General features: G+C 39.9%; 1 protein-coding gene across 1 annotated transcript in view; it reads left to right on the forward strand.

The window, feature by feature from the left end:
- The window catches only part of RELN (reelin), a gene marked incomplete at both ends in the record, with an annotated part of 84157 nt that overhangs the window by 45849 nt on the left and 22558 nt on the right, over positions 1–15750 (forward strand). The window contains 9 exons of the mRNA XM_010079002.1: positions 474–631; positions 1538–1745; positions 7274–7350; positions 8845–9003; positions 10986–11174; positions 11401–11674; positions 13080–13220; positions 13316–13493; positions 14942–15026. Of these exons, the coding sequence (XP_010077304.1) occupies positions 474–631; positions 1538–1745; positions 7274–7350; positions 8845–9003; positions 10986–11174; positions 11401–11674; positions 13080–13220; positions 13316–13493; positions 14942–15026 (1469 nt within the window). The remainder of the gene's footprint in view (positions 1–473; positions 632–1537; positions 1746–7273; positions 7351–8844; positions 9004–10985; positions 11175–11400; positions 11675–13079; positions 13221–13315; positions 13494–14941; positions 15027–15750) is intronic.

Consider the following 15750-nt stretch of genomic DNA (forward strand, 5'->3'; position numbering starts at 1 on the left):
TTGCATCCAAATTACTTGAAGGGTTTTTTACTCAGAATTATACAATCCCATAATAAACTCTGCATCACTGCCATTACTGATTTCCTTTCATAAGTACTGTAAGAAATGGAGTTCAGGGATTTTAATATGTAATTAGCAGTTCAGGTTGAACTGAATAGTGAAAGGCATCTTCAGAGTCACATCTAAGCATTCACTCTTGTTGATAAAACCACGTATCTCTTCTTTGCATCACACTGGTGGACACAGGCCAGAGAAATAGAGGAAGTTGAAACACAGCCAAAAAACCTGTGAAAAAACATCCTTAAGTGAAGTTGCACAAAATGTAGGATGTCAGAAATATTTTCCAAGCATCCATTTGCATCTTATTTGCAAATGTCAAATGTAGAAAAAGCTCCTTTTAATCTCAAGCAAGGAGCAGTAGATATTGAAGTTGGGAATAGTAATACCGTGCCCTTCATCATGTTTCTCTACAGTAAGACTCGATTCCGCTGGATCCAGGACAGCAGCTCCCACAAGACCGTGCCTCCTTTTGGCTTAGACGGTGTTTACATTTCTGAGCCTTGCCCCAACTACTGCAACGGTCATGGGGACTGCGTCTCGGGGGTCTGCTTCTGTGACCTGGGCTACACAGGTAAGACAGCCCTTTCTAGGCAGGATTACAGTAAGCATTGTCTGAATTAAAGCTGTAAATCTAGCATGTCGTTTTTCCTCTCCAATATTCCAGAAAAACATACGATGACATAAATTTCATGGGATGCCAAAAATTTCATTTTGTTAAATAAAATTCAGCACAGGCAAAACAGAGCAGCTGAAGGCAGCAGACACCGGTGATGTTTCTGGCAACCACAGTCTTTGAACATCACCATCTGTATGAATGGAAGGGACTAGCGATAAAAGAGAAAACAAAATAAAATATTATAAACTAAAAAGTCTGCTTAAAAGCCTTTGGATCATCTTCAAAAGAATTGCTGCCGTTTTTGAGTCCCCTGGCCATTAGATGGCATGGGACCAGGAGGGAACATATGTTCTGACAGGCCCTTCTGTGGAAAATTATGCTCACTTGTGGTTTCAGGGGCTTGTATGCTAAAAAAAAAAAAAAAAAAAAAAAATCAAAAAACCAACCCAAAACCAAAACCCCCCAAAACAATATGTGATTGACACAACCAGTTGCATTCTGCACTTTTTTCAACCCTCTATACCAGCAAAGCAATAAGCTAACATCTTTTGTTCGATTTGTTTAAAAGGAAATAAAAGGAAATACATAAATTTACATAAAATGCCTTATCATGTGTCTGTTTTTCACCCAGTGAAATAAACCATCTTAGAGTTTAGAGGAAGAGGCTTATTCTGCCTACAAAAACTTGTAAAGCAGGTTTAAAAAGGGATAATCCTGTCATCAGGGCATTTTCTTAGAAAAATCCGGTACTTTCTCATATGTGAATATAACAGAACCATCTGCCAATGTACTGTATCTGACCTTTACTCTCTTCAGCACAGTTTCACCAAAGCATCTCCCATATATTTTTTTTTCTTGAAGCATCGCATGGAACCTGTGTGTCTAATGTGCCTAATCACAGTGAGATGTTCGACAGGTTTGAGAGGAAGCTAAGCCCTCTCTGGTACAAGATAACAGGAGGTCAGGTTGGGACGGGCTGTGGAGTGCTCAGTGACGGAAAATCTCTGTACTTCAATGGACCTGGCAAAAGGGAGGCGAGGACTGTTCCCCTGGACACCACAAACATCAGGTCAATCCTCAGTGCTGCTTCTCACAATTGTCTGTGTATTCATGTTGTTTCCTCTCTGCTATTAGAAGTGTAGATGTGAGAAGGTGGGAAATGTTTTTCTGGTAACCGCAACCTGTACAAGAAATCTTAAAGGCAGAGAAATTACTTTTTTGTTCATTCTGGTGTACTATATCCTTTATTTCCTTTTCCTGAGAGAGAATACTTAGGTTAGAAACAGTAGAATAGCAACATTAAAAAAATGTAACTGTTTATCTTCTGAGAAGATGGTTTGCATTGTATGCTAGATGGAAAGGCAAAAGAAAATGTGGTCTTGAGACTGCACAAAACCTAAGACTCTCCCCATAGATGGACAGAAAAAGTCCCTCCCCCAGCTGTGTTGAACAGCAGGCATGGCAATGGCGCAGCAATGAGCTGTTGTTTACTTCTCAGATATTGTGAATGAATCCACGTGTCAGAAGTGTAAAAAACCAGAATGTGAATTGTTTTTGTGTAGCCAAGAGGCTAACAAGCCTTCACCTCTCTCCCTGCTACCGCTGAATCCTCTTCCACTGGTAGCAATTATCCTTTTTGTCTCAAATTGTCTAATTGATTAACCTAATTGGTATAAATAAAGGGCTGTTAATTCTAACCATTATTTAGCCTGGAGTGTGCGGATGCTTTGTCCAGTCTCATAAGGAACCTGCACCTGACAACTTGCCCACCCTACAATTATATCAATTAGCTCAATAAAAGATATTTCTCCTGACAAATACTGCTCCAAGAGTAAGTAATGCCCTGATCTGCTGCATTATTCTATTTGTGGGATCACTCAGCAAAAATTTGCCACAAGTCACTGCTGCCGCTCTCCAGCTCAGCCAAGTGGTGCTCCTTAGGGCAGTACGGGTGCTGCGGCTTGGGACATCCTTAGCTGCTCCCCAGCACCGAACGGCACAGCACCAGCTGCCTTTCCTCTGTCCCCTGCGTGTCTGATGAATACATGAATTATTTATATAATTATGTAAATTACTTAATAATTCACTTAATTAATTGTTTGACAAATAAGCTTTGGACAAGTACATGTTTGCACTGGACCTCTGGGAAGATCTGAGTGTTTCTTTTCTGTTCCACCGTCTTTTTAAATCTTGTGTTATTAATCCTGTGAAGTATGATATTGGAAGTAACCACATCATCAAGAAGTCCATATTCAAACAGTATTTTTGAGTTATTCCTTCCTTCCTGGAGAAATTTTTTTAAAAAAGAAAAGGATATTCTTTAACTTTGAGATTACCTTGAAACCACTTTAAAAGCCAGCTATTCATATTTATATCTTTCCATTTTTATGGAGTTTGAACCATTTTAAAAGCCAGAATACGTTTTAAAATACTGAGCAATGCCCTTTCTTGGCTTTTTAGATTTATCACTACTTCCGTTTTGCACAAGAACATGGTCATCTGATGTCTTAAAACTGCCCCAAGAATGTAAATGGCCAGAGGGACACCTGATAAGAGCAACTGAGATCCCTCTTCTGAGCATGCGCTTACTGTGTGAGCTGCAACTGATCATTTTGTAAAAACAAATCAGCATTTTTTTTAATAAGCATCACAGTAAGCAGTTTAACTACCTTGAACAATTCAAGCTTGAATCCCTGGGCAGAACAGACACACTGGTCATCTCAAATACAAATGGGACTGACATTGATTTTTTGGTTTCTTCAGCCACATGTGTGCTCAAGAGTTGTATCCATCTCATGCCTTGACGAGAACATGGACATCTTAGATTACAGCAATTACCCCAGGCTGCTTTTGTGTTCAGCTACTTCAAAAGGGCAATGCAACTCATCCTAAAATAGGGCCTAGCAAAAGCCAGTGCTTTGTCTTCTGGAAGCAAGTATTTTTTTCATTAATTATAAGGCAACCTGGGTTGCCTTATGTATGCCCATGTAAAACTTAGACGTTCAGTTTCAGACACCTTGCTTAGAACAGCTGTATCCCACTTTAATGTTTGATACCATCTGTAACATTAACTGGGTCTTTTTTACTAGAAGCAAAGGCAGACTAAGTTTGTGAGAGTGTGAGGGGTTAACTGAAAGACTCATACCCTAAAAAGAAAATAATTCCTCAGCCTAGAAATCTTTTTCTGTTATTTCAGCTAAAATTAATGTCACTTGAAAAAGGAGAACAGAGGGAAACACTTTTTCCTATGTTGGTATTACTTTTTGCATTCAGTAATACCTTGCATAGAATTCAGTGTCTTATTAGGGGTCATCTTAGCCCCTGCACAGTTATCTTTTCCTTGTGCGTGGGTTTTTGGTTGGGGAGTTTTGGTGGATGAGTAAACAGAAGGAAAATGTGCCTTGATTAGATATATGGATTGAGGGTTGTGAATAGAAAGGCTGAAACTCCTGCAGTAGTTTTTTAAGCTTCTTGTTTTTCAGGTTAATAGTGTTTTCCCAGACCTTTTAAGATCTTGTTTCATTAAATCAGGCATGGAAGAGCAAAAAATTGAAAAACATTGCAAGATATTAAAGTTTTGTTTTCATTCTGAATTGCTGCAAATGTGCCTATGCGTATTTCCTATCATCTTGCTTCGATTACAGCTTTTTGTATGTAAAGTGTAAATTTTATGTAAGGAATTTAAAGATTTTTTGTTCTTTTTTGTAAGAAGTACAAAGACCCTTTTCCCCTTCACTCTTGTCTTCCCAGAGGAGCAGAATCCAGGGTGGCTTGGTGTTCCCAGTTCACTCTGCTCCAAAGGGGCTGAGATTTGCCAGCCCGAGGTGCGTGGTGCTGCTCAGGGAAGCAGCCCAACAGGGCACCGCCAAATGCAGGTGTCATGCTAAGAGCATTTAAAACTAAAACTTGCTTCCTGAAGCCAATGATGGTAAACAAGCACTTGATGTTTAGCATATACATTGTGCTATCATAATCTTAGCTTTGTTTTCCTATTGTCTCCTTATTCCATTATATGATTGTCCATACTTTTTTCACCAACATTAAGAGAATGTCACATAGCACTACGAGAGCTGCAAGTGTCAAAATTAATTTCACCTAGACCATTTTTTGCCCTACACTGCAGAAACCCTCTGGAGTCTCTCCATCCCTTTCCTTTTGCACGGCCCAATGTGACAAAGGCAGAATTTCACCAGCAGTATTTCCATCCTCCTGAATGTCAGTACGATACCTGGTTGCATTTTGGTTACTGATGAGCTACTGCCTCCCATTTTGATGGCCTGTCCCTTATGACACTCTTCACTATCTGTTCAGTGAGAGCATTTGCACACAGTGCCTACCTGGCAGCTAGATAAAAACCATGGAATAAATATATATTTTTCCCAAGCGGTGACATCTGGCTTGTTAGCTCCTGTCTGCGTTACAGACTCTGTTGCTAATGACTGTGCAATCATCTCAGAGAGCTGTTCTGAGTCAAATGCTTACAGATCAGATGGGCTGATTCACCCTTCTGTAGAAAGGGATTTTTTTTTTGTCTTTTGTTTTTGCTTTTTACTGATCTTTACATTTGGCAAGCATAAAAGAGAATTTTATCATAGGATTGTAAATATTTTCACCTCTGAGACCACTGTCGTGTGTTTTATTGCCTGAATACTGTCTCAGACAACAGCTGCATCAAACAATAGGACCTACCTGGCTAAATACTGTTATACTCTGAGCCTGTCTCTTCTTGAGCTATCTATGGGGCTGTATTATGAATGAGACTGATGAGTATATTCTGGCTTGTCCTAATCCCTATGGATATAAAAAACATCTCAGGAGATAATGATTTTGATAACAGAATTGGAGTGTAGTCAGATTTAGAATGAGAAAAGGAGCATGATACTGTGTATGTAGCAGTGGGTGAGGGAAACCAGAGTCCTATCTGCATTGTATTGGCTCTGGCTGTAGTCCTGTGGCTTGTCTGTGATTTTACTATGTCACTACAAATTACGACTGAATCCCCTAAATTTAAAAGAGCTATCCTTGTAGGGAATTATTCGAGTGACAAATCAAGCCTTGTTTCTTCACACTGAGACACAAATTCACCTCAAAAATAGTATTTAAAATTAAGTTATCTACAAGCAGTAGAATTAATGAAACCTAGTTTCCTTTAGATTTGTGGGGTTCCCCCCGCCCCAAGCCCCTGTTTGGCAATAACCCCACCTCACCCTATGTGCTCCATGAGGACATCCTCACCACAAGGGACAAGCAGTTGCTTCCCCAAAAGATCACATCAGTGAGTACTCCATTAGCCATAACACAACAAGTAGGCATCACCCTAAGTCAAAAACTGGCTAGGAAATGAGAAGGAGAATGGCTTCACCGACTTTGTGGATGCAAAATCTCATCATGGGGACAAGTTCAGGTTACCTGCTCTGTTCAGGCACTCTTTTTGGGTGTCCAATGCAGACAACCTGTGAAGAAGGTGTAGATGTGGGGGCGATGGCATTTTCAGTCATCTCAATGCTCTTTGCATTATTTATGACCAGATAAAACTCAGATAAATGTCAGAGACATGCAATGAAATTTGGTGAGTGAGCAGCAGGACATTAATTGAAATTAACTGCTGTTATATAGCACAATAGTGTGCACCTAAGAGGAAATGTTAACTACTCTGACACAACAGACTCACAATTAAAAATATCAGTTCAGCATGGATACCAGAGCATCACTGCATAATGGGAAAAAAAATCAACAATATTTTGGAGCACAAGGATGCGATCATTATTAATACAAATACAGCTAAATAGGGATATTCCAGGGTAATCCAAAGTTCTGTCAATAAAACCAGCAATTCTCTCAAAAGGGATGTTGCAGCTTTAGAAGTGTTGCAGAAAATGGTTATGGGAAAAAATGGAGGACATGGAAAAACTTTAATGCAGAGAGAGATGAAAAGGTTGCAACTGTTTACAGTAGAAAGGAATAAGAGAAGGTAGGGAAGTGATAAAAACACTCACTACAGGGAAGGCTGCAAGAAAGGCAGATCAGGAACACCTTTTTCCCCCCATCTCATGACGTGAGAACAAGAGGATATTCAATGAAATCAAAATGTATAGGTTCAAAATTAAAGGGTCTATGTCACAAAATGTCCCATGAATGCTTTTCACTGAAAATTGCTTACATCAAGAATTTAAGGACCAAAAAAGGGATTTGTGGTTTAGTGAGAATATAATAATTCTGTTAAAACTCGTGTATTGTATTTTAAAGCTTAAACCAATTTCCAGTTAAAAGAGGTCAAGGTAAGATCTGATGTAAGTGAGCAGATTTGCCTGCTTCAGAGATTTTCCATCTTTGTGTGAAAGAAGGAAAGGCTAAATTCTGCTACTCAGACCAACAATACATTTCTTAGGCATGGGATCAATAAAACACATAATCTTCTTTCTGGGGTCCTCCACTGTTTACTATGACCATGCTTGATTTCACTAGGACCATTACCTGATCAATAAGGCTGAATAATGACCTAACTGAAAATGCCACATTAGTTAAGAGAGGCAAGTTATCCTGACTGATCTTGTGCTATCAGAAGACAATTACACTTCTACCCTGTTTTTTTAACAGGCTAGTTCAATTTTATGTACAAATTGGAAGCAAAGCTGTTGGTAACTCCTGCAACAGACCAAGAGCCAGGAATGAAGGTAAAGCCCCTTTTCTTTATAATAAGTTTTTTGTATTTTGGGTCTTGTACAGTGTCTGCCTTTACAAAATCAAAAAGATTGTTTTATTTTTAACATAAATTGATTACCTCTTCAGTTTTCATAAAATGGTGTAGAAAACTATTTACTTTTGTTCCACATCTGTATTTATACTTATTTCCACCAAACCTAATGGTGATCTACCAGTAGAAGTAACTGTTGGAGCTGTGATAGTTTAAGAAAGACGGTATTTACAAGATGAGCTGAAATAGCTTTAATTAGACTACTTGATAGTGTTACGAAACAATTAAATTTACAAGTACACAGAAGTTTCTTCAGGTCTGAAATAAAAGGAATAAAATTCAAGTTCAGAATAGAGCAGGCAACTTCCATTTCTGACCTGAAGAAGAGTTGCGTGCCTGAACACTTGTTCAGCTTCTCAACTACACAGTGGATCTAATGAGAGATTGTCTTCAAACCCAAGCTCATTAATGATTTACCTGAAATGCAAAATTGTAAAGCTGCAGCTGAAAATATATTGGTCTAAAGAAATTAATCTCTCCCAGCTGTGTCCTGTCTTATTTTACCCACATGCTTACAGTTATTGGGGTGGGGGACTGATATTTGTGTTTGGGAAGGATCAGCAGTTTTGGGAGCACATTCCCCATGTAAAGTGGTCTAATTGCATGAAGACAGACCACTGACATCTGGTGGATGAGAAAGCTTCATTCTCCTCTCAGTATAAATCATTTAACATCAATGGACTGTTTCCTGACATATGGTATTTACATCGATATTGACTCACAACTGTCATCTTTGATTTTCCTCTCATTTGCACCAGTATAAGACACAAGAGAATCTATTGTCTTTGAACATACTCCAGTATAAAAGAGTTTTAAGAGAAAAAATATACATAAGTCCTTCTTTTATTATCCCCTTTTATGAGCTCATAAGTGACCTCACAATTCTGCTACATCCTAATATTTGCCATACTGTGTGTTAGATATGAAGACTGTCTAAAATTATCTAAATATTATGATAATTAACTTCTAAGGATGTTGTGAGCTAGCATAGGTAGCATGAGCATTGTGAACTACCCACGTTGGGAGCCCAGCTATCAGAATTACAACTTAGTATTCCACACAAACTGTAAGGATACCTGACATGAAATAAATACTGACTATATGAAGAAAGTCACATTATTCCTGTCCTTTCTGTGGTACAATCCTAGTTTCATTGAGGTTGTAAAAGATCTGATCCTTTGAGTTTGGTGAAGACAAGCACGATAACATGTGGCAGCTGGCGAGCCCCTGTCACCTTTGCAGTAGGACTTTGTCCACAAAATGTTTCTGGACCAGGAGATGCCAAAAGGATAGGGGAGATGCCAGAAGTCACATGCACTGGTCAGGGGCTGGCAGCTTCTGAGTCCAGGCTGAAGAGTTGCCCCCCTTTGCTCTGTACAGTCAGACTAACTGCCTTTCTTAATTTTAAATATAGGGCTTGTTGTTCAATACACAAATGACAATGGGATCACCTGGGATTTGCTGCGAGAGCTGGACTTCATGTCGTACCTGGAACCCCAGGTTGTTTCGATAGACTTACCTCGGGAGGCCAAAACCCCTGCCACAGCTTTCCGTTGGTGGCAGCCACAACACGGTAAGCAACACCATCCTGAAAATTCATTAAGCAGCTTTCTGCAACCCACATGTCAATGCTTCTCAGTATGGACATGGTCTGCAGAAACCTCAGCTTACCAAAAACACAGTATGGTGAACAGCTGGGTGATGTGAGAGCATATTTAGGCTTTCCTCAGACACATTGCAGCCAGTATTTTCTTTTATAGCACCAAGCAGAATAGTGGGCTTAAGAGTGAAATTGTTTAAGAGCTAAGTTTAAACCAAAGATGCTGAGAGATAACAGAAGAGAGGGGAAAAGAATATTACTCAGAAAAATCCGAAGACTAGAGGATTTACCTGAGTATAGAGTGACCTGGGATGCAAAATGGCTTACACATTTTATCTCATTTTTTCTCTATTTTGGAAAAGGAGGCATAACTTGGTCTTGAATCTGCCTACCTGGTGGCTCCCATCTCACTGTTTTAACATCTCCACACTCCAAAACAGGCCCCTCATCGCCTGCCATTTCTGGTGTCCCAGTGCCTTCCTCCCGTGCCTTTTGCTGCACCTCCAAAGCCCACTCAGCCACTTCCCACATACTCAGCTGAAAGTACAACACTGGTGCTGACTGATACCTACAGCCACTGTGAGAGCTCCCACCTTGCATGGGGGCACGTTGCCACAGGACACTGAAAGTGTCCTGATTAAGTGTCTCACTTTTGTGCAAGGCAGCAGCTCCTGGACCCCTGCAGGAAATGTAAAGTGATAATCAGAAATATAGCAAAGTACATTTTAACAGCAATTCCCTGGGGAGAAAAGCACATGGTGTACTTTCAAGTAATTATGGTATGCAGCTTCTTGGACATCATTCATTATTTTGATGGCTATTAGTACATTTTCTTACAACGTACATGCTGGAGCTAATTGTCCTCACTAGGCAAAAGAGTAGAAAAAGCATGAGGGATGTGATTTCGTTAAGAAGCCAGTTCATTTGGGAAAAGTGCTGAGCAGCAACTGGTGCACCACAGACCACCATTCTGCCACGATCGTTTGCACTGGTGAGTGGTACGATTTCAGACCAGTTGCTCCCTACCTGGGTCCTGCCTGTGGCCACTTGCTCTGGAGGCACCTGGATGACATCTGTCCCTGTTGAGAGTGGTGTGGTCACTCTAAGACCACTGGCAGTCCTGTAGCTCCTAGTAAGAGGGAGAGTTTATGACTGGAGGTTGAAATACCACCTTCCATACCAGTACCCATAGGTGACAACCACTCCTCATTACAGATATTAGCTCCTTTGCAGACTGTCTGCCATAAATCAGCACAGGGTGGCCTGCTGCAAGCTACATTTCTTACAGTGGCAAGACAAAAGTCCTGGCACATCACTGCAAGCTCAGAATTTATTGTCAAGACTTTCCTTCTCCTGTAAGGGCAGTGATTGTACAGTAGGCTGACATTTTCAGCATGCCAGTAGAAAGGTGAATTGAAATGAAGGGCTGGAGAAATGGGCTGGAGATGATGGTGAGCTGGATGCCTGTAGGCTGGAAAGCAAGAGAAGAGAGAAGAGCAGTTTCCAGGAAGGAGAAGGTGAAGAGCACTTTAGTGAAAATCATCTATATCAAGAGCCTTCAGCATTTTCCATTATGTATTATCTTTTTCCATACAAAAAGTACTTTGGGAACTAGACAGACACCTTTCTGGTGTAGCTCTGGGCAACAGCAGGAAGGTTGTGATGTATAAAATGAAAATCCCCAATCCAGGGGCTCAGGGAGTGTCTCATTCAAACACAGGGAGAGCATATGATGACAGAGGCACTGAAGCTTGAGAAACAAAGATGGAAATACCTGTGTTTATCTGAAATAGAAACATACTCTAGAGTCCAGGTTCATCCTTGAGCATGTTTTAGTCTTGTTTAACAGTACTCAGTCTATGTAACTGAGCACTGCTCACTGGGTGAACACAGGATATGGACATAACAAATAACTTACAGGGACTCCACTAACCTGCTCATTCTGCTTTTTATAGGGAAGCATTCAGCTCAGTGGGCTTTGGACGATGTCCTTATCGGGATGAATGACAGCTCTCAGACTGGCTTCCAAGATAAATTTGATGGAACTGTGGATTTACAAGCAAGCTGGTACAGAATACAAGGAGGTCAAGTAGACATCGACTGCCTGTCTATGGATACAGCTCTGATGTTCAGTGAAAACATTGGTATGTGTCACCAAACATTGCTACATCTGTATGAGTCTATTTTATAAATTATTTGTGGGTCAAGTTTTCACAAGATGGGAGGTGGAGACATATTCAAGTACGCAGTAATCTGTAGGGAAGAGGAGGCTGAAAAAAAGTGAAAATACAGATAACAAATTTGAATGACAGTACTGAAAACATATGCATAAGTGTATTTTTTTGTTGTTGTTTTTCTCTGTTTTCTTAGGAAAACCTCGCTATGCTGAGACTTGGGACTTCCATGTATCAGCCTCCACTTTCTTGCAGTTTGAGCTGAGCATGGGTTGCAGCAAGCCATACAGCAATGCCCATAGCATTCACCTGCAGTATTCTTTAAACAATGGGAGAGACTGGCACCTGGTGACAGAGGAGTGCGTCCCTCCAACTATTGGCTGTCAGCAGTACACCGAGAGCTCCATCTACACTTCAGAAAGATTCCAGAACTGGAAAAGAATTACTGTCTACCTCCCACCCGCAACCAAGTGAGCACTTCTATTCTGGCTGCTTAGCATGATATAAATTTTGCTGATCTAATTTGAGCAAACATGCCCCAGCTTGGGAATTTTCTGCATGTCTTTTAAATTATTAAATGTGTGTTATCACGCCATTGGAATTTTAAATTTCACTTCCAAATATTTCATCAGATATAACGTGAACTGCAGGAACTTAAGGAAGTAACATCTTTGGATGAGTGAATTCTTAAGTCTTGCCTACAATCTATGACAGCAAGAACAGGAAAAATTTTCTAACATTTACCCAATACAAAGCAAGAATTAATGCCCTGACCCAGCCTTTCATATAAAAGTATTTTCTTTCATTGCATATAAGTTGTCATCCAACATTTAGGCATATTAGTCATGGCATTCAGCAAGTCAAAACGCGTGTTACTGGATATGCCATCTCCATCCTTTCGACCAGGAGGAGAGTTCTGCCTGCATCCCAGTGATATCACACAGTTGTAAATGGATGTGGCAGATATGCTGGCATCCATCTCTCTGAATAAGACCATGCTCTAGTTTAGAAATAACAGATGATGATTATATTGCTTACCGTTATACTGGACAGTTCTGTAATTCATTAAAGCACCCTACACATTACCTCTGTAAATTTCACCACCCAGAAAATACCATGGTAAAAATGGACACACAGTAAATGAAGGGACTGGGGTTCACATCTTGGTTTCTAATTCCATAGTTGGCTCCAGAGGACCATACATCTTCTTCCAAAGAATCTTCTTCACAAATATAATGATATCCTGATCCTGTCAAAGTCTGAGGGCAATTCTCTGTGCGTTGTCCACAGCACATTTCCTGCCTGACCAAATGCAAGGTGATCTAACTTGTAGCATTTCGATAGATTTTTTTGTCCAAAATATTTTCCTCATCTGAAGATAGCAAGGCAGTCAGCAATCACAGCAGTGTGTATGCATGTGCATGTTTGTACATATATATTCATACATTGTTATATATATATATATGAACATATCTAATAATTGTTTTTTCTTTACACAACACTTAATATAAATGAACTTTCATTACTTCTTACTTTACTGAAGCAGTTGTATTGTTTTAACTCTGCTAGCAAAACATGGAGCTGTTGAATGCTAATGTAGCTAATAGCTTCTGCTCAACGACTTTGCTGACCAGCAAGAGTCGCAGCAATGTTCTTTCTTGGGTTTCACTTTGGGTACCTTCCTTTAGAGTCTTCTGGAATTTTGCCTAAAAACTAACCTGAGAAATTGAAAATTCCAGTTTCAACTCCAAATACAGGGAGCCATGCTTATTAATATGCTTTTCTTCTCCTGAAGTCTATGGGGTTTTCTTTATTATTTATCACTTTGTGGAGTAGACATTTTGAAGCCTGAAATACATTCACTGTTTTTTCTAGCTCTCCCAGAACACGGTTCAGATGGATTCAGTACAACTATGCTTCTGGTGTTGATTCTTGGGCTATTGATAACGTGGTCCTGGCTACAGGGTGCCCCTGGATGTGCTCAGGCCATGGCATCTGTGATGCAGGTCGTTGTGTGTAAGTAGCAACCTGCTTAACCTGCTTCATAGAAAGAATGTTTTGTTTTATCTAGGCCAGATGGATAACACCTTTTCCTCCCAATTTGTTTCTAGGTGTGATAGAGGCTTTGGTGGTCCATACTGTGTCCCTGTAATTCCTCTGCCATCTGTCCTGAAGGATGATTTCAATGGTAACTTGCATCCAGACCTTTGGCCTGAGGTCTACGGTGCTGAGAGGGGAAATCTGAATGGTGACACCATCAAGTCTGGAACAGCTCTCATTTTTAAAGGGGTCAGAGATTACTTACATTGAAAAAAATAGATCAAAACAGTAGATTTAACAACAGAAAGTAAATTTTTGGTTGTTCCCCTCATATGTCTTTATGCTAGAACATTTTTCTTGTCTTTCCCTGCCCTAAATATATGCCATGTTTGTCACTGTTGTTTTTTATGAACAAATGAGTTTCATCTGTTTGTTCGCTATTACTTTCATTTGTGGTATAAATTCCTCCTTAACCACCAAAGGAAAAGAATGAAATTCCGCAGCTGAGATTCTTGAGGCCAAGCGAGTGATTTGGAAATTATGGTATACATGACAGTCAATTGGGTTTGGGTCTTGAAATCCCTTGACTGGCTTTTGAGTTTTGAATAATACAAATTAGTCAGCACTGTGGTCAATGTAGTCAATGTTTATGTAGTTAGCCTGTGTTTTTCTTAATCCTATCGTTTTGAAATTTTCTAGCTCTTTAAGGATTTTTTTGTTAATTACAGGCTAAAAAGGGGAAGGAAATATTATATTTTCTGTACTTCTCAGATTTTCAACAAAACACATAATAGAAAGAGTTTTGTTCACATAAGCACACAAATTTTAAGCTTACACATGAGTCTTTATTTGACACTGTGAATTCAGGTGCCCCCAAAAAAGCAAAGTTTAATAATGTTTGGTGTAGAACTGAATTGTTTTAGAAATATTTCTTTGCAAAACCTTGACTCCAGTTTAACCTTTTTAGATCAGTTAAATCACAAATCACAGGATGTGAATTGTCTAAAGCTTGGATTGGTTGTTCCTGCAGGTTGTTCCCCTGGGGGAGTGGGTCTGAGAAAGAGGGAAGCTCTGAGAGGTGGTTTGCCAGATCTCTGCAGAACAGGGACCGGCTCTGGCCCCAGGATCCACACAACATTGAGCTCCTCTGTAGAGATGGACAGGACCTTAGGGGTCACTATGAGGTTTCCTGTTTTCTCCCTTTCCTTACTTCTCGAAGTCAAGAGGTTGCCCCAGAAGAGAATATTTAAAAAAATATTTTTTGAGGCACAGAAAAGAGCTTCTAGAAAGGAGTCTTCCTGCCTGGAAATTAGGGTGCTTGGTTACTATAAAATTTGCCCCAAAAAAGAATATACTAGCTTGGACTCAATGTCTGAGTAAGTCAGTGCTTCCAAATCAGATCACATCCCAGTGGTACAGAGCACAAACTGAATGAGCTGTTCCTGTGTCAGTACCTGATCATGTAGCTGTGCCCCTGGTGGTGACACACACCCATACCTGGCCCTTTCCATTACTGTGGCTCATTTTCCAAGGCTATCACTGTCCCCATTTTCTGCCTGGGAGAAGGTGTGAGACAGAGAACTACCCCTCTCACTGCCACCAACAGTCAGTAACAGACAACATCCAGACAACAGTAAGCTGCAGACCATCTTCGATAATGGGAACTAAAATTCACACTATAAATTCTGTATTTGCAGGAAGGATTGAGAATGCTTGTTTCAAGAGACCTAGATTGCACTAATACTGTGTACATCCAGTTTTCATTTAAATTTATTGCCAAAGGTAAGATCAATGTTGATTTCCTATCGCTTCTCTAGCTTTATTCATATGTAGTAATGTCACAGAAAATAATATGGATTTACATTTTCAGCTTTAGTGTACATGATCACCAGTTTATGGTAGATAAAATGGGAGCTTTTTGAGATTCTGCATCATCCTTACCTTGCTACCAGCCTACACAGCTGTCTGTGCAATAAAAGAGTAAACTGTGATGCTATCAAAACCAAAACAGCTAGTACAGTCTTTGAGCAGAAGAGAAACAAAATAGCTCAAGATATTTAGAGATTTTGCAGTATGTTGGGGAAAAATGAATTTATCAGGTTTTAAAGTCATAAAATGGTGCCTATATTAGATCACTTAAGGGACAGACAAGGAACTACAGTTTTTCATTTCCAAGTTTCAGTTCACTGCATTAAAAGCTCTTACCATTTGGCTTCCTAGTAGGTATCATAGAGATTACTGAAACTCCATAGTTCTATTTAGTTGTGCATGAAAAATAGTCAGACTTTACAAACCAAGTTTACAAGTTGGTGTAACAAGCTAGAGATAGGGGCTCTAGTACAAGCACATTCAAGCCAATGATTTGGTCTTACCCTGCTCCAAGACCCTGTCATCTCTGGCCTTGGAAAATAGTTTTATCCCAGTCAGGAGTGACATGGTGGAGAACTACTAATATGGTTGGGCATTTGAGTCACTTCCTTACAGTCTCAGAAGTTTCCCCAGCATT

The sequence above is a fragment of the Pterocles gutturalis genome, unplaced genomic scaffold (genome assembly GCF_000699245.1).
Source record: "Pterocles gutturalis isolate BGI_N339 unplaced genomic scaffold, ASM69924v1 scaffold27023, whole genome shotgun sequence".
Taxonomy (NCBI): domain Eukaryota; kingdom Metazoa; phylum Chordata; class Aves; order Pterocliformes; family Pteroclidae; genus Pterocles; species Pterocles gutturalis.